This window comes from Grammomys surdaster, unplaced genomic scaffold (assembly GCF_004785775.1).
Source record: "Grammomys surdaster isolate TR1022 unplaced genomic scaffold, NIH_TR_1.0 218, whole genome shotgun sequence".
Classification (NCBI taxonomy): Eukaryota; Metazoa; Chordata; class Mammalia; order Rodentia; family Muridae; genus Grammomys; species Grammomys surdaster.
The window spans coordinates 3,964,198-3,990,431 of NW_021604663.1; the positions used below are offsets into that span (position 1 = coordinate 3,964,198).

Consider the following 26,234-nt stretch of genomic DNA (forward strand, 5'->3'; position numbering starts at 1 on the left):
CCCAGAGAATTCACTTAATCTTCACCCCATGCCCTGCCCTTCTGTTTAGACTGTCTCTTCATAGGAAGCCACCATGGGAAGCCCAAATCTGTTGATAAAATTCAAAAGATAACATATTGTAGAAGCCTGCAAGGGGCCTGCTCTGTGTGATTATAAAGAACCTAGAGCTCACGTAGACCTTAGGTCCAAATCTGATCAAGTTTAGGCAACAAAAGATCAAGATCACGTCATCTTCAGGTAAGCAGGTGTACTACTGAAGAGATGAAAAATTTGAAGGCCCAGTCATGAAGGTCGGAGTAACGCCAAATTATGTCCTAGTGCTTGCTGGGAATGAGACCCGTGAATGAAACGTTCCACCTGGACAATACTCTCCAACAGTATCGAACACGCAAAGAGGGTCTCTCCCCTTTGACTGGATAGCCAGGTAGAGTATGATCCCTGTCATTAAAGAGCTGAACAATGTGCATGGTGAAACTGTCCACCGGCAAAGGGACAGCTCAGGAATGGAGGGCGGAAGTGATTCCAGATTATTCTGTGGTTCCACACCAGCAGGTCACTTTTCCCACATCTGCTCTTCACACCCAGCCTCGATCCTCCTCTGGCTTCCTTGGCTTTCTCCACATTTCTTGTGGTATTGGAGAAGAGAGTTGTTGGGTGTCTTCTTGCTGGAGTCTGGGCTTTGATGACCCCGAGGCTTTGCCTGGCTCAGAGGGGCTTGTGCCTCCTTGTGGGGCCCGTATAGATACAAAGAATACCACACAGTTGTCTCATGCTGGGAAGACCCCATCAAGAAGCTTGATAGACATTGTAACACTGGAGTGTCCAGCAAGTGGCTGGACACAGAGTCCAATAAAGCAGAGACTTCTGGGATTCTTCAGAAAGGGGAATATAGCCATCTACCCAGAATCTTCACCAGTTCAACTCTAAGCTGCTCACACTGCAGGATGGTCCTGTGAGCCAGAACTGGGGGTCCTGGAGACTAAAGGATTGTCTGTCTAGGCTCCATAAGGATGTATACTTATGCCCTTAGCTGGTGAGTTCTCTCAGCAAACCAGCAGTGCCGGCCACTGGGCTTTCCTCCCAGAACTCTGTCTCCCTGAAGCTACTCAACCAGAGCTGTTCCCTGAGGTCAAATCATGGTGCCTCGTGGCTTGTCTGTGAGTCCCTCTTCTACATACTCTGACCCCACCCCCACGTCCCTCCGTCTGCATGCCCCTCACCTATCTTGGAGGAGAACTTACCTTTTATGACCGAGGTGCCAAGCAAGAGGTACCGCACTCCCTTCCCATACACCACAGGCCTGTGGACGCCTCCTTGCTCCTTCCCGCCCTAGCTTCTGACCCCAGTAATGCCAATCTCTACTTCCAGCCTCCATGCCCCTGGGTGATATGAGCCTCCATCTCCACTGTCTACACCATCAGGTTTGCAATGACATGAGATAGGCATCCAACTACATTTGAGTGAAGAGACCAGATGTTTTACTAGAATCTTCTGTGTAACACCAGTAAGCCATAGCCTCTTCCTTGGTTGAGTCTTGACCCATTAGGAAATAAAGGAAGCATGAACCATGGGGACCAAAATATCTATCACTGGCAGGGCGATGTACCCAGGGGCTTTACAACTAGAGTTATAGCACAAGATAAATGTGCTGCCAGAGCCACCCTGGACCCTTGGGTCTCTATAGCCTGGCTTCCCCCAGAAAGGTACATAAAGGGGCCCAGATATATATCCAGTTCTTGGGTAGATAGTGGGGCAGGGGCAAGGGCAAGTATCCATTAGCAGTTCTTCAGGGGACAGCAGCATCTCTTCAGAGCATGGTCTGTGTCCCTGTCTAACTCGTTAATAAAGGTTAAGACCTGTTAAGTTGGACCACACAGTATCTCCTGGTCCCAGCAAATATGCCCACGAACATTCCGTAACTAATGCTACCTTTGCTAAGGGGAAAATATTTTCCCTCCCCACCATGCCTCACATCTAGATAAGTGGTTCAAGGACTCTGTGTATGGAAACAACTTATAAGACAGTGTGGTCCTGCCACTGAATAAAGGTTAGTGTGATAGAGGCCAAGACAGGATGAGACAAAGTGATGTTGTGGTCTCAGTAAGAACTGTCCCCATAGGCTTGTGAGTTTGAGTGCTTGGCTCCAAGATGGCAGCAGTTGGAATACGGTGGGATATTTACAAGATGAGGCTTGCTGGAGGAAGTGTGTCACCAGAGGCAAGCCTTGGGAGTTCTGTAGCTGGGCCCTACTTCCTGTTTACTTTGCTTCTTATTTTACAGAGATTTAAGTTCCAGGAGCATACTCCAGCTACTATAAAGCTGCCTGCCTCCATGCCTTCCCCTCTGTGGGGATTCATCACCAAAACTGTGAGCCAAAGTAACCCCTTCCTTCCAGAAGTTGGTTTGTTCACAGGGAGAGGGAAGATGGCTAAGGTAGAGCATTGCCTCGAGTAACCGTCATAGCTGGGAGAAGCACCTCTCATTTAGACAACATTCTGCCTTGAACGATGTTCTAAACATAGAAGTGGTGGGTACATTGCATGGAAGATCATTTCAAACTCACCGAGCTTTTTAATTTCATGTGATCTCTCATCTCTGGTCAGTGGGACGTAATTCATCTTCCGGCCACTTTCCCCGTAGCCCAGAAGAAAACCCCGAGATCTTCGTGGGCTCTTGGCTCCAGACAGACGTGGCGCCTTCCATGCAACCGACAGCCTGTCGTCTGAGGCTCGGACGCGCATCCGCAAGGGCTTGTTGGGCACTTCCTTTTCTTAAGAAGGACATGACATAGAAATGATTAAAGCATGCACCGCATGGAGCTTACGTCACGTATGTGAAATCTCTGCATACATTGAGCCTCCTCGGTTAATTGCTGGGCTTAAAACACTCGTTTTTTGGTAACCTGCTCTGTTAAGTTCCAGGATAGACTCTATCCACATGGGCTTCCATTTCATGCCAAGAGTTCTCTGAACATAAAATGAAAACATTCCATGCGAAAGGCTGCCAGCCACAGATCTGGAAGTTTTATAAGGTCCATTTTCATCTACTTCCTTTCACTTCCGTTAGGCTAGACAGGCTATATACCCTGTGGTGAGGGCTAGGATAGATAATAAAATACTACAGTCATTAGGCATTATTTATAACTGGCCTCCAGAAGGCTTTTTCTCTGTCATGTTGAAAGGATAGTTTTCCTCTCTGTAACAAGTTAAAGACTAACCAATTTTGACCTGGAGTCTCTCTCTCCACTCCTATGTAAGTCTTGCCCCTGTCCCCCACAAATCTTGGCTATGCCCCACTGTTGCTACTATCCTCAGGGTCTCTGACTTTTTTTATTGACAAATTAACAAGTTTCAAAAAATCCTGAACTGACATGAAATGTTTCTGTTGTTAACTTTCTCAAGGTAGTATGTCCTGGGGACACTGGTTAGTATTTGGATCTATCTATCTATCCATCCATCCATCCATCCATCCATCCATCCATCCATCTATCCATCTGTTCATCTATCTATCTATCTATCCATCTATCTATGTATCCATCCATCTGTCTGTCTGTCCGTCCATCTATCCATCTGTCCATCTATCCATCTATCTATCTATCCTATCCATCATCTATCATCTATCCATCCTATATCTATCTATCTATCTATCTATCTATCTATCTATCTATCTATTTTTAGGAACAGATGACAAAGAAAGGATGCTTGGAAGTAACTGCCTTATATAATTAGAGACACGCTGTTTTACTTATCAGCATCCTCAAATGAGTGGTGGTCACATGATCCATAAACCCTTGTTCCTCAGATAATATCTAAAAATGGCTGCCATGAGTTAGCATGAGCTTCACAAGCAGCCATCTCAGTTAACTTGGAAACGACTATCTCCAATGTTGTACATCTAAGCCAAGGACCATCCTTTTGTGGGATTCCTGGAATTGCCTAATGAGACACTAGACATCCTTCCTTAAAGCCATCTGAGAACAGTGTGTAAGTTGCAACAAAAGTTTTTCCCAACATACAGAAGTTTAAACTTTTTTGTAACCCAACAGAAGGACCCAGCAAAATGCAATGGGCCCAGGTCTTCTGTGAGTCCAGGCACTTGCTGTTGCACAGGACTAACATGCTCGGCCTGCACTTGGTTTCTATCCCTGAGTCCTCCCAGTCAATCAATCGGAAGGAGACCTGGTGCCCCCTGGACTATTCTGTCCTTGAGGATAGCTGTAGGTTTCCTCTCAGGACAGATTCTCATTTGGCAACCCTTGCACTCATTAGTGCAATGTTCAGCAGGGATACCAAAGACTCCTGGAATTCTGTAGCGATGGGGTCAACAAGAGGAAAGAATGAAGTTCTCAGGACAAGGAGCTTCGTCAAGACCACACAAGTTTGTTGGCTGTAGTGTACATCCTGGAACTCCCATGCACACTAGTCCCATCGAATATTAACCACAGAACGCCATGGCAGAGACAGCAGCTGTCCCAATATACTGCGTGGCTCCTGCCACCAGAACTTGCTGACCTTCCTACCGGGGCTCTAGAATGGGGCCAGGACCACAGAACAGCTGATAACCCAACACAAAGACCTATCGATGTTAGATAGAACTTTAAAGTCAGCAACCAACCAACCAACCAACCAACCAACCAACCAACCAGCCAATCAATAAAACAAACCCTCCCATCTCTATCCAGGTTGTCTACATAGTAGTCTTGGGGCAAGGAAGGAAGACATCCGCATTAGGAGACAAAGCAGATAAAGTCGCAGGGCCATTTAGTGGCAACCAGGGATGGGGACCCACCTATTATGATCTCCAGTGCTCTCTCTGTTTAAACTCACCTCACACACGTCCCACTAGCCACCCAGTCTCTTCTCCTCATGAGTGTGAATCAGGAGTTTGGGTCTAGACAGGCTCCTTACAGAGTGGGTACACTATGCCCTGCCCAGCTGTCTCTACACAAGCTGGAACTGCAGTCTCTCAACAGAGAAGAGAACGACTTTGGCTAGAGGTTATTCCCAGGACAACGGAAGTGTGGACAAAACCCACAAGGTAAAGAGAGGGCCCACCCCTTCCGACACAGTCATTTCTCTTTTGAAGCTTTGGTTTTCAAGCACCTTTAAACTTTCCTTTCTTTTCTTTAATATTCTGGATTCTGCATACTGTCAACTGTCTTTTGCAGATCATCCAGGGAGGCTCTCTTAAAGTAGATACACGCATCGGGAAAGCATTCCATGTGGTTAGAATTCATCTGCAATTAAATTATGCGAGTATTTTCTCTAAGCTGTGTGCAATGGCCTCACAAAAGCCACTCTGAATTTTTCTAATAAATTCTGTAGATCTTTTATCTTGAAAACAGGAAGTCACAACTGCCAAGATCAGTCAGGCCCACACCCACCAGGGCAGAGTGTATTTATTTCAGAATTGGTGGGACACATCCCCTCCCCCACAACAGAACCAGGTAAGTCATGGGCAGAGCTTGTGGGTCACAGAAGACCTGGGACAGTTACACACTGTCCCCCTGCCAGGCATAGAACAAAACAAGAACCACCTGGCTGTAGGCCAGGAAGCCAGGCAGGACTGGGCTGGTCCTCATGTTTTGTAAGTCAGCGCATTTCTGAAGTTGTATAGAATCAATTTTTTTCTTTTTACCATGAAAAAAAAGGCAAAAATTCCACAAAATTCTTTGCCCAGGTATAAATCTACACTAGTTAAATGTGACAGGTTTTTAGATCAGGCTAACCCAGACTCTAGACTCAGAGTCTACATCAAATCTTCTACTTACAGAAGACTCCAAGACTACACTAGTTTCTTCTTCACTGAGATTGTATATAACAGCCAGGTACAAAACTTATGTCTGTAACCTCAGCACTTATGAAATAAAGGCTAGCCCAGGCTATACAGCAAAGTCTAGGATAGCTTTGGCTACAACTTCCTCAAAAGCTTATATCCATCATAAACCCATTCGTCCTGGGCAAATTCAGATGGGACATCCTGAACCATCTCTGAATGGATTCCCAAAACTCTTCAACACACACAGGATTACAATACTGCCGTGTGTCTTTAACCACAGAAACACAGCCTGGTAAATGCACTGTCAGGTGATTCCATCATGAGCATGCTATATGGCATGCTCATGTACACTAAGGTGACTATGACATCACTAAATGCCAAACTCTCAAGGACCAAGGTTGTCTACACAGTTCATTGTGATGCTGGTGTCTTCTCCAATAAATGACTTTTTGGAGTAATACTTAAATAAGATCATCTACTTAACAATAACAAAGAAGGACTTTTAATTTCCTTATTCTGGAATGGATATATCAGATGCCACTCACCAGGAATAGCACCAACAGCAGACAAAGAGACTGAGAGGCAAAGGTTGGTGGGGGGGCATTGCAGAGCTGGACAGCAACAGACACTGGGCAGGAATTAGAACCCTGCTGTTGGACCTGTAGTCCTACCTCACTGTGCTGCAGAGCTTACTCAGAAGCTCCAGTTGGCTGCACTGTGAGCATCCCTGTAGCCACACTAGTGTAAACACTGTGGCCACTCTGGGGAGGACTATGGTGCTCCCGAGTGCTTTGGGTAAAGGATCTGGCTCAGTGGAGGTCTCTGTCCATTGTATTCACACTCGGCTACTTACCCAAATGATTGGTTGAGATCCCCAAGCTCTGGCTCCCCATCAGGAAGTCAGTGACATCTGTCCCATCTGAGGCCTACTCACTGCCCTATCCCTTTCACATTAGAGGTGTACTCAAAGCTCCAAGGAAGGTCCATTGGATGAAGGTACAAGGCTCTGGTCAATCATGCCAATAGGTCCATTGTCACTTGTCCAAGGAATCACTCAGAACCCAAAGTAGAGAAAGCCAGCCCATAGACATCCTGCTACCCTCAGAGACACCAGAATAGGGCCTCTTGGCCAGTACCTGGAGTCGAGAAAGCATTTGCAGAAGGGGAAGGGGAAGATGGTCTAAAAGACGATATAGTTTGAGATGGAGAAATAGGGAGAGAAGAATCTTGACATCCTCCAGGTTCACCAACAGCACGTAGAACATTGTAGATTACAGAAGCCAATGTGCCTTCATGATAAACATAAAACCAACTTCAAATACCTCCACAGGGCCCTTCAGTTCCAGCTGACTGAGCCTGTGGTGTATGTCTGAGATCCTGCTTTCCTGCTTCCAGAGTGTTCTCAAATGAAGAAGCTACCAGAAGCCTGCCCATCATAAGGATAGAAGCTATACTGTAGACAAAAGTAACCCCATAAGACAGTATCAAGTTGCTAGCATCTGCACCCTAAAACTGGCTCTTGAAATCCAGTAAGCCATCAATTGGAAGTAGGTCAAACACCTTGCACTACCCTGGAGCCACTCAGGGTGCAGCACTTACTCACTTAAACAATTTTTCCTCAAAGTTTCCACAGAACAGCAAAGAAATTTATCTCCATCCCCCAAAGCCTGAGGTGCTGCTACTTATACACAATCTGTTTGACTTCATAAGTCTCAAGATTGCACTTGAATTTTGTAGACCACGCCACCAATTGTTGGTGTTTGCTTTATGATTAGAAATAGTATTCTTTAGTGCCTGATCACAGAGAGGGGACTCCCATTGGATTGGATGTGTCTAGTTTTTCTCATACCTTTGCTGGTTTCTGATCATACCTATGGACTCGGGTCCCAAGCGTCACAGTTTGAATGAGCCCATAGATGGCAATAGGATGGCCTTCTGTTAATCAGCAGGTGGCTTTGTTATTGACCCCACCAGAATTGAACATCAGTGGGCCAATCAATACCAGCATCTATTTCACCATGTGGGGCTGAGGCCCTACTGTGTGTAAGATGCCAAGTCACCCACAAATTGCTGTGCATTGACAGAGGGGGGCTCTGCATAGGTCAGTGACAAAGCTTTTGGTAGCACTGCAAGAATCAAGAGGCCTATGTGGATATGTCTGGGTTTCCGTTAGTCACAGAAGTTCCCTGGGGCTCACATTGAGTAGACAATACTGTTGTCCCTGTGCCCTTCAGTGTCAATGCCATCTACACACCCAGGAGACCAATGTCAGATGCTAGTAGCCATGTGACTCTGACAGCCACATCACCATCTCACTTGTTAAAAAAAAAAAAAAAGCACAGCATTAGCCTGTGCCAAGTCCAAGCTATTGGCTCCCATTGCTGGCCCAGTTCCCCCCAACACACATGAAGGGATCATCCAGGTTCTCAGGGTAGCCAGCTTTGAAGGCTCCCTATGCTCTTAATGGGTGAGTCAGACCCCACAGCTGCTACGGATCCATCCCATGTCGTGTTAGTTCCATCCACACTTCCTGACAGCTCACAAGGGCCACAAAAAGCAAAGAGAGCAGTAGTCCTTTCCTGACTTTAATAGCTGATGCTCCTGGGCCCCTTGGGACAGTGCAGGGACAGGATCACAGACTTTCGAGGCTAAGAAGGACTAGTGTGAAATATTCGTGGGAAAAGTGTATCTCGAAGGTTTGGTTTAGTTTTCTCTAGGGTGGTTTTAATGGAAGTCTTCCTGCATTTACTCCATCTGGGAGTCAAATGGAGAGCAGATTTTCTGAAAATGACAGGCCTCGTCTTGTTGACTGGGTGCTTGGTTCCTTCAGCCTGTTACCTGATCCCCCACCCGTAATAAAGTTCTATGTGTGAATAGCTTGATAGGAAGGAGATATTTCTTTACAGACTAACATTAGATTTTTCAGTGATCCTGGATAATTTACTCCAGGCAGACAGTCACAAGATCTTTAAAGAAAAAAAAAAACCTTTCAGACTTTGAAAGAAGAGTAGACACAAGGGTCAGAGAGCCACACAGGACCCCACTTGTTCACCTCAAGACAGACTTTGTTTCTTTAGTATGTAACAACCTCAGATGTTCTGCCTTAACTATAAAAAAAAGCTACATAAGACAGCAAGAAGAGGTTAAACTGGTTTTTCATGATTTCATGGTTAAGTTATTTCAGTGTTGAATTATTTGGGCAACAGTATGTGTCAACACTTTGAGCCAGGCATCAGGGAGGTTGCTGGAGGGAAAGCTCCAAAGAGGAGTCCAACCCCAAATTTGCCCTGGGGTCTCATTGTGGTTTGAAGATCCTCTGCTGATGAAGTCATCCTTCAATAGAAGAGCTGACTCAACTTCCCCCCAAAGCAGGGAAAAAGGGAGCTGGAAGTCACCCGAGGAAGATGAGGTATCTCACCCTGAGAGAAACAGGAAGAAAGGCACCTGACAGAAGGAAGATTGCACAAGCCAGAAAAGAAGCTGAAGAAAGTGGCTACCTTTTGTGGCGGCCCTCTCAGAAGAGAAAAAGGTGACCCTGTAGGGACAGACAGATACATTGAAGTGTCCTGGGGATCCAGACTGAGAAACACAGCTGTAATGATTGAAACGACACAGGGCAGCTTAGCTCTTTGTTTCTCTCCCCTAATCCAGCTATGAGAGACCAAAGTGAGAGCACCAAGCAGCTAGGTGGTCCTGGTGGGACCAGTGAAGACAGCTCAGAGAGGAGAGATGTTCTGAGTGCAAGTGCGGGTTAAAGCAGGAAAGAAACAAGCCAAGGATGACCTCGGAACTCTGCCAAGGGGAAAAGCCTGCAGATCTGGGGCCTGACCAGGTCTGGAAGCAAGATCATGATGTGAGGGATAGAAGAAACAAGATATCCTGCCAACAGACAGAGGAGTTCAGAACTCTGACTTACGCAGGGACCAACTTTAGCCTAACTGTAGATCTATGGCAAGGTCTAGCAGTTAGAAACCAGGAGACAGGGTTAGCAGATGGGTTACCATCATGGATGCCTGGTGTGTAAGATACACTACTAGACACATGTCGTATGTTCCTGGACTAAGGGAGCAGCTCAAAGGCCAGTGGCTGTAACCAAATGGTTACAGTGTCTGAGCCACAGTGCTGGTGTCAATGCCAGACAGGACTAATCCACAGCACATACAACTTAGATCAAACTGCCACTGAACTACTGAAAGCAGGAACAACCTTCATCATTAAATGACACAAAACCCAGACTTTGTGTCAGTTCTGGATCCAATTCAACTCCACAGCTTGAGGGGAAAGCACAGAGTTCGGGGTTTGTAGGAGTGCACGACAGTTATTAAAACAGATATGAGCATGTTCTGTGAAAAAATTAACTAGGATCTAACGTGGTTTTCAAGATGAAATTTTGCCAAATACAGACTAACTGGCCCAGCTGCATCTGTGGGCATATCTCTATCAAAACTGGGACATGGCACAATTCTGACCCTGGGAGCCTGCTTCTATGTGACCTTGTTACTCTGGAGCCAGCTGCCGAGAAAACTAAGACAGTAGAGAAGAATTCTGAACTAAATGATAAGATGCCAGTGTTCTGAGAATGAACAGTCTCAAGACGTCACTTCCCTGAGATCAGAAGAGGGGGATACAGGCAGACATCGCAGCAAGGAGGGTGGGTTCTGCATGCAGAACAGAGAAAACCTTCTGCAGAGTCAGAAGCAGCAAGGCTGCCACCCAGAAACTGCATTTTTATTCAGGCTATCATTTCTGGGTCCAAATCTTTTATATTTGGGTGAGCAACCAGACTCAGAGTCACTCAAGTCCTGTCTAACCTCTAGGACTTTCTAGAAGGTTCTTCCTCCTCGCCCCCTCCCATCCTGTTACTTCACCATCTCAGCTTGATGGCACAGTCTTATCACAGGCTCTCCATCTGTTCATCCAAGATAACTATGCAGTTATTTTTCCAAATAATTGGCGATTATTTCATTGTGTCCTCTCAAAATTCATATACTACCATCTTAATCCCAGAACCTCAGAGTTAGTGATATTGGGCTGTAGGGTCCCTAAAGAGGTAAACAGGTTTAAATGAGGCTATTGGGGTGCACCCTCATCCAACCCAACTGCTGTCCTTTCAGAAGGAAGGAGTATAGACCCACAGATGCTTGTCTTCTCTTTCCTGTGTGAGATGGGAGGAAGTCTGGGTAAAGACAGAAAGAGGAGGACACAAGCCATCTGCAAACACAGAGAACTCTCAGGATTCAAATCTACTCACACTTTACTAGTAGACCTCAACACTCCAGAACCATTGGAAACACATTCTGCTGTGCAAGCCCTCCCCGCCCCCATGGGTGGCAGCCCTCACAAACACTACTCTGATGCATGTGACTCACCTCATTGCTTCCTGGTTTGCTTTCCCACTAGTGTGCACATTTCATGCCAATGAGCCTTCATCTGTCTTGTTCAACATGCTAGAGACCTCTGGGTCCTGTGCCTACAAAACCACAGGCACTGAAGGAATAGATTAACGACCTTGGTTCTATTTTTAGGTAAAGAATATTTAGACCTGATAGGTCTGAGCCAGCAAAAAGAGGCCTTCTGGAATTTAAATAGAAATCCCCATTTTCAGCAGAATAAAGAATGGATTTTCCCTGATTTCACACAGGGCACTGGTGGGGCACAGACAAATCAGCCAAAGTACCAACAAGCTCCCACAAGGCCTCATGCTGGCACCGGTGCTAAAGCTGTCTTATCTATGTTTTTAAAGGCAAATGTTTTCCTATGATCAAAGAAGACCTGCGTCACCCTGAATGCTTCTTTTGTTTGATCAAATTGTTAGTCACTTAATCATTGCTCTGAACAAGAAATGGCTTTTTTTGTTTCAAGACCCAAAAGCAAAAGGTCTAGGTAGCATATCAATCAGTCATAGACAATTTCCTGTAGACTTTTATTCTTTCAGTGATAATGAAATATAGCATTTTCCCAGTCTGTGCTCTCTGGATACCATGGACTGTTCAGTTTAGTGTTTCGAGGTCTGGCCTATGTCATGTGCTGCAAGTTCAGCTAGGGATCTCTCTTCTAGTATATTTTATTCATTCTGTATGGTAAATGGAGATCATATATTCTAACAGAGAACTTTGGGTGTCACAGATCCAAAATCTCCTACAAAAAGAAGCTGAATACAGTCCCAATGCGTTAAACCAACAGTGAGTTAGAACTTGAATTTCTCTGATTCCAGAGCCTTAATCTGTAGCCCCCAGGAGTTCACATCACACATATGCAGACATGCACCCATAGACACTTTCAAACACACTCATACACTCCCATTAAAGGTGACAGAAGGAAATGATTATCTGTGAAAAAGCAAGAAAATTCCTAGTTCTAAATCTAATGTCAGATCAAGAGTGTAAGATAAACATTTAAAATGCAAAAAAACCATGAGTAGTTGTCAGTAAAACATTTGTTTCTGACTGATCACATATGTGTCTTCAGGAATAAACACATCTAAAATAAACATCCTTTCTTACATAGCCCTTACCTTAGATATGAAGTAGACCCCCCCCATCCAAAGCTTAACTTTCCCAGGTTCAATTACCTGTAATATACTGTATCCCCCCAAAAAATGTGGAAAATTCCAGAAATAAACAATTCATAATGGAAATATACATTGTGCTGCAAAATGTAATGGACCCTCACATTACCCTACTCCTTCCTTCCCGAGATGCAACTGATGCCTTCATCCAGTGTACCTGGTGTGAACATGCTGCCCCTTGATTAATCACCTAATAACTTTCTGAGTCATCAAATTGGCTCTTACAGATATACAGGTGCTTTTGTTCTAGAAACATCTCCTCACATGGAATATCCTACTATGAATACCACAATGACTAATCTGTGTTACTTTATCTGACCATCTGCATATTGTATCAGCTCCTTATCACCTTGAGAAGAAGAGTAAATACAGTGCACTTGGTTATTCTAAGACAGGCAGGGAAGAGCAGTCACATCCACATTACCATTACAGGGTACGGTTATTTTTTTTATGATTTATTATGGTTCATGTTAAAGTCTCATTGTACCAAGGATATGGAACCTGAAGAGGCTACCTCCTGTAGCCAGTTAAGAACCCCAGTGGATCAATAGAGGCACCAACCCACCTACAAAACTTTCAACCCCAAAGTTATCTTGTTTATAAGAGATGTAGGCACAGGGGCTGGAGCAAAGACTGAGGGAATGGCCAACCCATCAACTCGAGACCCAACCCACGGACAAACACCAATCCCTAACACTACTAATGATATTTTGCTATGATGCAGACAGGAACATGTTGTCCTCTTCGAGGCTCCACCCACAGCTGACTCAGACAGATGCAGACACCCACAGCCAAACAGTGGATGGAGCTTGGGGACTCATGGAAGAATAGGAGGAAGGATTTTGGCCCCTAAGGGGACAAGAAATCCATAGGAAGACCAACAGAGTCAACTAACCTGGACCCTTGGGGTTCTCAGAGTCTGAACCACCAACCAAAGAACATGCATGGGCTGGACCTAGGCCTCCCTGCACATATGTAGCAGATGTCCAGCTTGATCTTCATGTGGGTCCCGAACAACTGGAGCGGGGACTATCCCAAAAGCTGTTGCCTGTATGTGGGATATTCCAGCTGGGCTGCCTTGTCTGGCATCAATGGGAGAGGAAGTGCCTAGCCTTACAGAGACCTGAAGTGCCAGGATGGGGGGGATACCCAGAGGGGCCCACCTGCTCAGTGGAGAAGGGGAAGGAGGAGGGGGAATGACTGTGGGAGGGAGTGACTGGGAGGGGGGCAGTGAGTGGGGTGTAAAGTAAATAAATAAAAATAAAATTGAATTAAAAAAGATTTTAGAGAACTATAAATGCCAAAATATAAATAAATAAATAAATAATAAATAAATAAATAAATACTCTTATTGTACCTACCTTAAGAGTTCTAAATAGCCATACATGTCAAGATTGAGGTAAAAGCATGAGTGTGTATAAGTCTGGTACCATGTGTGGTTTCAGGTTCTACTTGGCTCTGGAAACATACACTCTGCAGATGAAAATGCTTGCTACGCTGCCAGGGTGTGTCAAGCTTGATCGTTGGTCCCTTTCCCAATCCTCTCCTACCCCTGTACTCTCTAAAATTCCATTCTCACTCTGTAGGATGACTCTCCAAACCATACCTAACTCCTTGTTCCCTCTTCCAGCTTCCAGCCCCTCATCTCTACTGGCTCACAAAATGTTTGCATTACTACAGCCACTGTCACCTGGGGCATCCCTGAGGGAGAGCGTGTTGCCTCTCACAGCCTTTCCCTTTGCTCTGCTGTTTTATTCTTCCACTCCACCCCCTTTTCTTATATAAAAGACTCTGACAACTGTCTGCACCAGAAACGCTGATCTAAGAAGCTCAGACTGGTCGTCAGCCTCAACATATACTCACCTCTCTCTCTAACCCATTCCATGGCGATGTGCATCAGCACGTGGTACGCAAAAAATGAAGCATAACTCTCTCCCTACTGCCTCTGGGCTATCGCCCAACCACATTCTGAAATAACTGCATCCTTGTGAATTATTTTTTTAACCATTAATTAAATATATTCAAGTAACAGCTCATAAGAAATAGCAACTTTTCTCTCAATAAATAAAACAATATGACCAAACAGCATCAATGTCCACAGGGCAACACACATAGACAAATATGGAGCAGAGATGGAAGGGCTCTGGCCTATCACAAAATATTCCAGAATGTTCCAAGAAAAATGGAAGACTTGAAGACACACAGTGACCAACAAGAGCCATTGTTTTTAAGGGTCTCAATTAGCTGTTCACAGATAAAAGATTATAGAATTCCTAACTGGGACAGTTCTACCATCTCAGCCGCCATATTTGCTTGTTAGCAGGTGACGATCTCCAGATGTAAACACAGACATCGCCCACACGGGGAGGGGGAAGAACAGGAAGTCACACACAACACCAGCTGCAGTCTGGGCCACCAGCATGTGCATTAGTTTAGCAATGAGAACGAGATGAAGACGTGTGAGCACATGCGTGTGACAGAGCCACAGTCCTCTTGGGAGATGTGGCTCCGGTGAAGGCACGAGCCAAGAGAGTACAAGGTACCTGTGACGGTCTCATTAAATGGTCCTGGACCCTTGATGGGAAAACCACTTATCTTGATCCATTCACCTCCTAGATCAGGGAAATGCAACTGGATAGTTAGAAACAAGGTCTTCGGGATTCTCCGAAGTTCAGTACACCCTTAGTGACCAGTCAAACGTCCTTGAGAAACGACATACCTAAGCTTTAGTGACAAGTTACAGGGTCTGCACATGGCTAGTTGAGCCATGTTGAAAAATAACAAAATATTCGTAAATTGCATCAAAGCTATTCCCAAAATGGGAAGGAAAAAAATTTAAAACACACACACACACACAAACCCCTCTCTCTCCTAATTTTCCATCTTTGGTCTTATCGTACAAGCTACGATGTGGGAATCTTTTAATCATTCAAATTGTAATTTCTAAATTATGTTTATTTATTGAGGGCATGCATTCCACACTGCACACATGTGGCTCAAAGGGCAACTTACAGAAATCAGTTCTCTCCTCCTACCGTGTGCGCCCCAGGGATCGAACTCAGGTCAACAAGCTTGGTGGCAAGCGCTTTTACTCACTGATCCATATCACCAGTCCAGTAATTCTGTGTTTTTCTTGGCGAGAAGAAGCCAGGAGAGAGGGGCCCTCCCAGTCTAATCATTGAAGCACAGCCTCCAGGTCAGACTTACCGGGTGGGCTCTCAGCTCTGTAAACGGGGCGGCTCACTCCGTTGTGGTTCTCTGCGGTAACCAGCACAAAGTACACCACCCCCGGCTCTGAAACACACGGTTCACATCAAACCTCCGCCTCCGGCCTCCAGAAACGCACACTTCATTCAGTCACCATCTCACTTACACCGATTACACACAAAAACAAAAACTCAAATGCAGTGCCAAGCCCAACGGTAGCTTTCTCGTCAGTTTTACTGAAATCGCTAACATCCTCCCCATGCGGCTCAAACAGGGCTGACCCTTAAGAACGTCCGCTGTGTTTAATACAAAACACAGGCAAGCGGAAGCAACCTAGGGTCCTACATCACTGATAACAGAAGACTTTGAGGTCTATAATAAACTCAGCAGAGGAATTAGGAGCTCACTGACCACATTAATACCCAAACACAGTGTCACAAACTACTGACACCGCACGGGGAACCTCCAAATGGAAAGACTCAGAAAAAAAAAAAAAAAGGAAATATCAATGAAACTCATAAAATCTTTATTGCTCTACATAAAGCTTCACGGAATTTTTCTTTTTCACAGTAAAATGTTCCCCAGGCTACGTCTGCATGTGGTTTTGGACTATTTCAACCAAAAAAAAAAAGCTAGAAAAATATTTCCTGGAATTCTGAATATGCTAATCTTGAAATAATTAGGCTTTTGCTTTTTGACTTTGGTCTCAGGGTCAAGGCAAGTAGCAGGAGTCTCCTTGGCTGAACCCCTGAAACTGTTGAGAGTCAAAAGAAAACCAGGGGAATAGTCATAGCACAAAAAGGACACGCCTTGGACTTAATAAATTTCCAAAACCAAAACTGTAACACTGATTTCCCTCAAGATAAATCGCTGTCTCGTGACAGGTAAGGTGGGAGCAATTCCTTGGAGAGCTTAAAGCTAGGAGCGTGGGGAGGGATGGAGCGTTGGAAAGATGGCAGTTTGTCCTGTTGTCAAGGCAAGGGAGAGTGGCATTTCTCAAAATCTTTAAACAGAACCTTACTCAGTCCTCAAGCCAGAAGTTCGAGGATATCTGGGACTATGCTCAAGCCTGGTGTGAGCTGTTTGTCTGTGGCAGGAGCTGGTGGCATTTAGGGTCTGGAACAACCTGCTGAGCTAATGGGAAACCGTTCCAGGTCCCAAAGGAATACAGAATTGTGCTTTGTCAGGCTTCCCTTGCTCTGGGCTCATTTGAATTCCCCAGCAATGGAGTCCACATGTCTCTGACTCCCGACCATTTAACTCACCACTTCCTTGGGAGATGTTGTTTATTGGGCAGTACAGCCCTCTCCCATGTGTATTTTTTTTCCTCTCCAGCAATCATAACAACCCAGTGTGTGAGCAAATAAAGCCCTGTTCATGTCTTTGGTCTGATGGCAAACACTTGACCTCCCAGCTGGACTGGGGATGAGAGCCATGGTGCCTCAGAGCACTGTGTATTCGGCTGGAAGCAGAAGGAAGGGAACCTGGCCACCTCTACACTTGCTTTATATTCTTTCTGTTCAGTTACCCAAGGAACACAGTGGGACCCAGCAGAGGGTGGAGATGTGGAGGGGTGTGCTACGGTTCATGCCGGGATCAGAACAGTAACGTGGCACAAAGGATACTGGCTTTTCTCTAGTTGGCTCTGTGACTTCCTCATGTCCTATCTCAAAGCTGTAGCCTTACATGATGGTAGAAATTTTAGCAGAAAAGAGGGTACAGAGGCAGACACCCTAAAGCTGTACCTTTAAGACAAGGCACACTGAGGCAAGACTTAAAATGTTCCCGGTTTGCAGAATCAACTGAAAATAAAGTTTCAGTGAGTGCAAAGGTTATTCTGTCCACATGCATGACCTTCTGTGTGCCTTCACAGGAACACAGGAATGTGATACAGTTGACATTGAGCAACTCGGGTGTTAGGGACCCCAACCCCTGTGCAGATGAAAACCTGCAAATAATAACTTTGACCTTTCCAAAATCTTAGCTACAAAGAGCTTGCTGGTGATGGGAAGCCCCAAGGCTAACAGAAGTGGTCAAGGGACTCCTATTTCAATATTGTTAAGTATCAGATTGCATGAAAGCTTAGCCAGAGTGACAAGATATAGGGTCTTTTTTTTTTTTAAGAAACTGAGATGCATGGTTTACTAGGGAGATGGGCTGCTCGCACACGGAGGATGCTGACATCCTGAGAGTCAGTTTTCTGCAGTCACGATTTAACACTGCAGCCTTTGCTCATACATCCTAAGATCCTTTCTGTTGCTGTGATAAGACACTCTGGAACAAAACAATCTAGAGGAGGAAAGGGTTCATCTGTCTTACACTTGTAGGTCAGAGTCCATCACTGAGAAAAATCAGGACAGGAACTCAAATAAGAGCTCAGAGCAGAAACCATGGGGGAATGCTGCTTTCTGGGTCGCTCTCTGGCTCACTTTGGGAGGCTTGCTTATGCTTACTTGGCTTTTTTACATGGCTCAGGACCTTCTGCCTAGGGATGTCGCTGCCCACAGTGAGCTGGTCCTCTTATATCAATGAATACTTGAGACAATCTCCCATAGGCATGCCCACAGGCCAGTATCATTGTGATAACTTCTCAGTTGAGGTTTCTCCTCTCAGATGACTCTGGGTGGTATCATACTGACAGTTAAGACTGCGACAGGTGCTATGTGTGTGAACTCTAAGTGTTCTAAGTGTGTGCATGTATAAGTGTTGATGAATGCCACCTTGAAGCAGATTTGCGTATTACATTTCAGGGGCAGGATACATTAGGATCCTACATAATAGGGTAATATAGGTATTATTTACAGATTCTGTGCATTTTGGCACATCCAACTTCTTCATGATATCACTAGGGTTTGAAATTCTTCAGCAAGCTTTTTTTTTGCTCTAATTGTCACAATCCACCCCACGCCCAAAAAATCACATATGAGCAGACCAACACAGTTTGAACCAAAATCGTTCAACGGTCAACTGTGCTCAATTATTAAGTGGCTTATGAATGGAAAGATGTTCATACTAGACTGTTAAATCATCTAATAGTCAAGTTCCTGTAAGACCAAAAATCAATAAAAATAAATAAATGATGAACATGTTTTCTAAAGCACCATCAAAAACTAAAACTTCCTACTTCGTTTTGACATCAGGAATGCTTGAGTTAGTTGTACGGGCAAGAAGCCTGGAGTGAAACCAAAGGCTTCACGGTGAGGCCTTCCTCCAAGCATATCCTTACCATCAGTCTCAAAACTTGCCTCCCTGTTTCCAAAGACTCTGGGCCAGCTACACTCTGTCTTGCCGACAGTTATCCTAAGTGCACAGCTGCCGCTGTTGATGAACAGTTAGGGATGAGTGAAGAAAAGAATGTGTGTCACTTACCCACGTCCTTAATAAGGAAGGAGTGTGTCTCCGAATTCACCTTGATGGACTTAAGACTTTTCAGTGACTTCCCATAGGCAATGTTGTAATGCTCCACGGGTCTACTGGTAGCATCTTTGGGTGGGTCCCATGTGACCTTCAGGCCCATGTGAGTGGACAGCAGTTTCACATGCCTTGGCTTCAGTGGGTGATCAACTATACAAACAGCGCAACTGTGAACTTTACGCAATGGCAGGCCGGGAGAGTAAATAAAAATGCTCTCTGATATTCTCGGCAAGAATGTGAATGACATTCGATCCGTCTGATCCTAAAGATTTGCGTGCAACCACGTTTGCACATCGTCACGGTGTGACAGCAAAACAAACACACAGATTCTCATGTGCGGTTTGTATTTTTGGGTAACTGTGGGTGGTAAATTTAAACCAAATGGGTAGAAAGTCAAAATAAACCCTTGGCGTTCCTTGCCTTGATCATGCAGACATGCCAGGGCAAGAAAAAAACAAATGAGTAATTTATTTCACATATTCTCCAGAAGCAGTTGTTCAGTACATGCGCCCCTGGTGTCTTGTATGTGGAGCTGAAAAACTTTCAAAATGTCTCTAAGGGGGAGGCACTATGATCAGAGTTAGGAGGACTAACCGCCATATTCAAAGTGTTCGTTCCCACAAAAGCCAAATCATGCTTGAAGGAGATGTAAAGCCCTGGTCTTATTTGTTCAGATCTAATCTTTAACTTGTTCCATATTTTCCCAGGAGGAAAAATAATAGTAGATCATTAAAAAGGATTGTCGTGGGGAATGCAACAATGGCTCAGTGCCTAACAACAATGGCTGCTCTTGCAGAGCACCCATGTCAGGTTCCCAGCACCCACATGGTACACAGTCATCTGTGGCTCCAGTTCCAAAGCACCCGACACCCACTTCCAGCCTCCACGGGCATCGCACCGCAGGAGCATGGCACGCTTGCATAAATGCAAACAAAACATTTATACAAATCAAATAACCTTTTAAAGCACCACTGCATCTTCGATTATGAGATCTTAAGTTTTTCTTCGTTTTCAAATTTACCAAGCTAACACATAACATTTTACCTTACAAAACCTCTCAGTTCCGTGCATAACTGGAACTGTAATGCAAGGTTGTGGCAACGTGCGCTAGATAGTGACGTAGTGATTACAAGAGCCAGACAAAGGTTGAGTTGATTTGGATGATAAGGTGACTTGAGGCATTTTCAGAAAAATAAATAAAAAGTGACGTAAGTGGGTGGGGAGGAAAACCTTAATTTTAATAACATTTTCTTTTAAATGCACTTGCAATCTCACAGAGGAAAGAAAGGGGGAGACAACATTTTCATGAGGACACACACATGGGTTAGCATGTGATTTTGGTACCAATGAGACATCTGAACAGAACAAACACAAATGATCGTTACATCGAGCAAATATCCTCCCTCTGAAGATTGCCCCATGACCTCTGGACCAAAATGGATTGGGAGAGTCCACAACACGCGTAAAGAGGATGATTTGATTCCTTTTGAAGCATTAGAGGAAGGATGTTCATTCTGAGGACAAACACAAGATGTCAGATGATGTGCTCTGACCGTAATCCCCAGAGGACCCATCCCAACTCCATATGTGAGGCTCCCAAAGCCCTGTGAGGGAGAAGACGCAGGTAAGTGAACCAGAATGTGAGATGCTTCCTGGTCCTGAGAAGTGAGCTGTGCTTGCTTATCCCAGTCACTCAGGTCAGAAAACAATTCATCACTACCGTCTAGAGAGAAGAGCCATCTACAAGCGTTCAGTTTACTTCCCTGCTGTGACTCTGTGCTGACCGGCTTCTTGTCACTACTATAAAATATCTGAGAGAGTCAAGTTAGAAACGGAAGGCTTTGTGTTGGTCACAGTTTGGAAGTTTCTGGCCATGGTTGATTGTCTCTGTTGCTATTGGCTCTGTGAGGAGGCAGCCATGATGGTGGGATCATACGGTATAGCGAGACTGCCCACCTCATGGCAGCCAGGAAGCAATAGAGAATGAGACGGATTCCATGTCCTCTTCAAGAACAAAACTAATGACATAAAATCTCCCATTAGGTCCCACCTCTTAAAGGTTCTATAACTCCCCCCTCAAACATCTGTGAGTTAGAACCCCTCCCCCCCAAACATCTGTGAGTTAGAACCCCTCCCCCAAACATCTGTGAGCTAGAGACCCCTCCCCCCAAACATCTGTGAGCTAGAGACCCCTCCCCCACAAACATCTGTGAGCTAGAGATCATGCCTTTAACTAGGACCTCTGGGGACTCATCTAAACCACAGCCATCTTGTAAGTCAGATCCCACACAAGAGTCCTTTTTCAAACCAAAGCTGGACAACCCCTCTTTCTGCTTTCTGGGAAGAAAGCTGTAACGGACACTCCATGTGCTCTCTTGGGGACATTTGCCTTGTCATGACAAAAACTTAACCAAAGAAACAGCTTTCTAGAAATAGCTTTCTAGGCTTTAGCGTGTCACTGGTTGAAAGTCACTTTTGAACATAAAAGTTTTGGGGACACCCTGAAGTCATGTCTCAGAGGCAGCCCTAATCTGAAATCAAGGTTTGTCAAAACTCATTAGATCGGCATACCACCTCCCAACACACATATCGTCCTCCCAACACACGCTGGGCCAGTGAAACGGGGCCTTCGATCTGATTAAATGTCCTCATTTTCTAGATTTCCATCAGCTTTGATATTTACAACTGGCATCGATTCCGGTACCTCCTAATAAACACTACTCATGGATAACGAAGAGAACTAGCTGACCAGAGGATCAGGAGAGTGAACGAGAGCAACCCCGTGGCCAAGCCGGCCCCACAACAACCCCCTCCTCCATCGATGCCTGGGTACCAACCCAGGATGGAGTGAGGTCAGTCCTTCCAGCAGTGCACACCATATCCAGACTCAGGTCACAGTAAGCTTATGCCTGGGCTAGCAGCATGACAACATGTCCTATTTCTGGTGACCATTTTTGAAGGTCTAGTGACTTTACTCTCCAAGTATGAAGCAAAGCCACACAGTGAAAGTGGTTTCTGGAATTGCAGGCTGGTTTTCAGGCTCTGGGTGAGGAATGAGTGTTTTGACAGCATGAAGCTGACTACAATACAGAGGTCCTTATTTACTTACTTACTAATTTATTTAAATATGAATTTATTTATGGCACCAGAGATCAAGCATAGGGCTTCGCACTAACAGGCAATGCTTTGCCACTGAGTTACATTTACGGCTTTTTTTTTTTTTTGTAACATTTTATTTCCAGACCTGTTTTTACTAAGTTGCCTGGGCTGGCTTTGAAGGCTTTGAACTCATTCTATAGCTCAAGTGGGCCTGGACCTTCCCACTCTCCTACAGGCCTAAACTGCCAGACTCAGGTTCTTTTTGAATGCTCAATAAACAGCTGATGCACACAGCCTTTTTACAAGTAGTTTTCTATCCATTTCTTAACGGGGAGGACCTTGGTACAGCTTTGAAGGCTGTCTGACCTGGGAGCTCTGTCTCTTAGGAAACAGACAAATTCAAATGTCAGTGCATCAATGCTGCAGTTTCATGAAGGGTAATGGGGGAGGGGCAGACAGGTAGGACCCTGAAAAGCTGCTTCTCATCACCAGGGGCATGCAAAATGGGGAAGTAAACTTAAGCCACAGCTGAAGGGATTTAGGGCTAAATTAGAAGAATTTTCTGTCTGCATCCTGCCCCATCTCCTCCCTCCTTCACTGTCTTTGAATGAAGACATATGGGAAGGTGGTTCATCATGAAACAGCAGTCAACAGTAGTCAGCTAAGGCTCCAGCAATTCTGTGTTATGGCAAAATCATGCCAGTAGCTCATGCCAGTAGACTTTGTCTAGACTTGAAACTATTCTGCCAGGTACTAAACAGCAAGATGCTGTTCTGGTGATCTTGCAGGTACTTTGCCACACTTCTGAGTCTCAGCTGCCACAAGATGTCTACTTGCTCATTAAGAATGCTACTTTGTACTCGATGGACTCTTTACTTTGGTCTAGTCTCAAAACTCAAGGCTTATCCAAGAGCACTCCAGGAGGACTGTGTGCTTCAAAAGTCGAAGTGCAGATCCTGGGAGCCAGTTTGGTCCAAGGTCAAATTATTGAGCTGTCACTAGTCTGTCCCTAGTCAAGACAAATTCTAGATTCTGGAACCTCTACATCGACTGTCTTCAGCTTTCACAACAGACTTCAAAAAAAAATCTCCAGTTAATACTCAACCTTAAGCCCAAGCCAGAGCTAAGTCCTTAGAGCCAGCTTGGCCAAAGTCTACAGTGTCTGTTCCAGAGAAGACAGGACCCAGCCTCCCCTGCCTGCCTTCCTACTCTGATATGCCTTGGTATCTATCATTAACCATACACTGGTGAAGAAAAGAACATCAGATACCATATCAACCCAGAGTTCTCCAACCCAAATGCCTACAAGGGCCAGGAAGCTGTAGCAGAGGAAAGCCTGAAGATTCGGGGTCACTGTCTAGTTTTAGGCACCTGTTGACATAACGACTTCAGGAGGCCCCCGACACTCAGGTGCTCACAGATCCTTATCCTAAGAAGACGGGAGTCGTTTCTTCTTTTAAACGAAGCACAGTGGGGAAGGAGACAGGCATATACACACCCTGGGGCATGTGTTAAGGCTAGAGAACAATTTGCAGGAGCTGGACCTCTCCTCCAGCCATGTGGGATTGAACTCAGGTGACCAGACTTGGTGGCAAACGCCTTTACCCACTGAACCATCTTACCAGCTCCAAGACAGAAATCTCAATTTTTGGTTAAGAAATCTCAATTTTCATTCTAACTGGCAATGGAGTCCGCTTTTTAAAACAGTGTAGGAATGCATATGCGAACAGTTGGTAGGCCAGACCAGATCTGCTGATGGGCAGTCATCAACCGCTACCTTGACCCCAGGAAAGATCTTATAGCTACTGACCCAGACAAAGCCCAGCATCCTTTGGTCCTTTGCAGTACAGAGATGAGTATGGGTTCATGAGGGAAGACTACAAGGGAAGAGAGTTAAAGAGCGGAGACGGTAGGTGAAAAAGGCTGCACAGATTGGCTGAGTTATCACATTCCACCTCCAAACATCCCTCCCTTCCTAAGAAACCCAAAGAATTTGGAGATGACTTGACCTGGGCTCTAAGAGATAACAGAGACCTGTGCTGGAGGGGATTGGGGATAGAGAGGATTAGGGATGCTATCCAGGCTTAGCAACAAGCAAAACTAATGAGTTGCATATCTATGCATAGTCTGACCAATCCAGATACACTACAGCTCTGTGTGAGCTCCAGACTGAGCTCACTATCTCGATGTGCTTGTTTAGTGTTTTGATCTGGATAGGCCTGGCCTGAGTACTAGAGGCAAATAGTCAGAATCATCCTTGAGCTCCAGGCCAGTCTACCTTGGGAATAAACACAGGTTTTCTCTAATGAGAGCCCCATGGAGAGCTATGTCTCAGAATAAAGAAACAAAATATCCAAAGCACAGTCAATAAAATGAACCACTTAAGGCCGGCTCCACACAGAAGTCATGCTTAGAAAAACTGATTCAAAGTTACAATTGAACCCTTATAGGTTTTGTTTCATTTTTTTAAAAAATACAGTTCCTTCAACGGACTGAGAGAGTGAAGAAGATGTGCGTGGAGAGGGGAAGCATCAGGAGGGATGGAAGGGAGAATAAAAGAGGAAAGGGCCAGGGAAAGGTTTCCCGGGAATACGAACCCAAGAAAGAACAAAGCCGAAACTTCCTCCCATTTGGCTCACTTGCTTTGAATTGTTCCACTGTAATTTTGCCGCTGAATGATTTTAGCCAACATTGTTAAAGCTCAGAAAATGGTGGCTTAAGCTGGCATTCAACTCGTATTAGATGAACGGGAGAATATTTAAGTTTGACTGACAGGCAGTTTACCATCTAGAAAGAAAGGGAAGCTATCATCCAACCTTTCTCTAACTCGGTGCCACCTCAGTCAGCTGACAGATGATCTTGCTGACAGGATCATCTTAGACCCTCAGGTTAAAACCCACAGCTGTAGAGAAAACCACTAAGAAAATATGGACCGGAAAGAACCAGATATTTTCTGAGGCAATTAACCACACACTAGTGATTTAAAAGGAAATACTATCCCGTTCTTTGATATTCTCCCAAGTACTAACCGAAAGTTAGTCTGATTTGGACTAAAACAAAACCACATCTGAAAAGTAGATTTGAGTAAAACCCCATTTGGTTCTCCAAAGTCATGGTCACATACTATGTGATGACAGTCACGTGTTCATAGAACCATCTGCAAGTCTTCAGTAGCAAACAGCACCTGTGTGCGAGTGACAGAAAAGAGCTGCGTGTTTCTACCACATCAATAAATAGCAAGCCAGGCACAGACTTTATATTCTCTGACAGGTATATATAGTGACTTCTCTGTGTATTTTTCTAAACTCAACACCAAGTGAAGAACACGAGACAGAAATGAAAATGTAAAGTTCACTGCTGATAACATTGAGTCAGAGGATGGGGTGCTCATGTTTGGTCACTAAAATGTTTCCTGTTTCCCTGCCCCCTTTCTCGAGCTCGGGAGCATCAGACAATCCCAGAAGAGTTCTTGAGGGTGAGAAATCCCAGGGAGGACCAGGGCAGCAGGCAACCAAGCCAGCGCAAAGTTGAATGCAAACTCCCACCTCCAGGAAGCTCCAGGAGCTTCAAAGCCACTAACCCTGCCTAACAGAAAAAGTCAAGTGCCCTCAGCACTGCACAGAGGAGTACGGATAGAATAGAAGCCAGAGTCACTTCAGAGACGCTCCCTGACTGAGGTGGTTCCTTTACAAACAGCCCCAGCTGTTGGGCTGTTCCTGCCCACACTGGGTGTGACCATTACTCTCCAGTCAGGCTGTACTGACCTCCCCCCCCCCCCAGGTAAGCAGCTTCTTTCAGACAGAGTTGGTGTAGATTATCCTTGGTTTGCATTCAAGGGAGGCTGAGAGGCAACAATGCACATCAGTCACCCCAGCTCTCTTCCCAGGATTCCTTCTCCCTATCACCCTGCTTCACCTCTCCCTCCCCTATAGCTGAAGAAAGAGCTACAAAGCAGAGAAACATAAAATGGAGCAATAAAAAGAAACATCTGGGCCAGAGAGGTGGCTGAGTTGTTATGACCACTCACTACACAATCACGAGGACCCAAGTTCAGATCCCAGTACCTATGTAATGAACCAGACAAACATCCGTAACTCCAGTTCCAAAAGAGCCAATGCATTCTGGTTTCTCCCGTGTGCATGCACATACACACATACACACACACTCA

General features: G+C 45.1%; 1 protein-coding gene across 2 annotated transcripts in view; it reads right to left on the bottom strand.

Moving 5' to 3' along the window:
* Nucleotides 1-19,109, bottom strand: part of Fndc1 (fibronectin type III domain containing 1) — a 67,167-nt gene extending 48,058 nt beyond the window's left edge. Inside the window, exons 1-4 of one of the 2 annotated variants that reach the window (XM_028772731.1) lie at nt 18,923-19,085; nt 15,554-15,640; nt 14,890-14,958; nt 2,564-2,770 (exon numbers count right to left, since the gene is read on the bottom strand). In XM_028772731.1, coding sequence (XP_028628564.1) covers nt 2,564-2,770; nt 14,890-14,958; nt 15,554-15,640; nt 18,923-19,070 — 511 coding nt within the window. In that variant the 5' untranslated portion in view covers nt 19,071-19,085. Of the gene's footprint in view, nt 1-2,563; nt 2,771-14,889; nt 14,959-15,553; nt 15,641-18,922 lie in introns of both variants that reach the window. The other variant, XM_028772732.1, reaches the window with a different exon arrangement.
* Between the last annotated feature and the right edge of the window lie 7,125 nt (nt 19,110-26,234).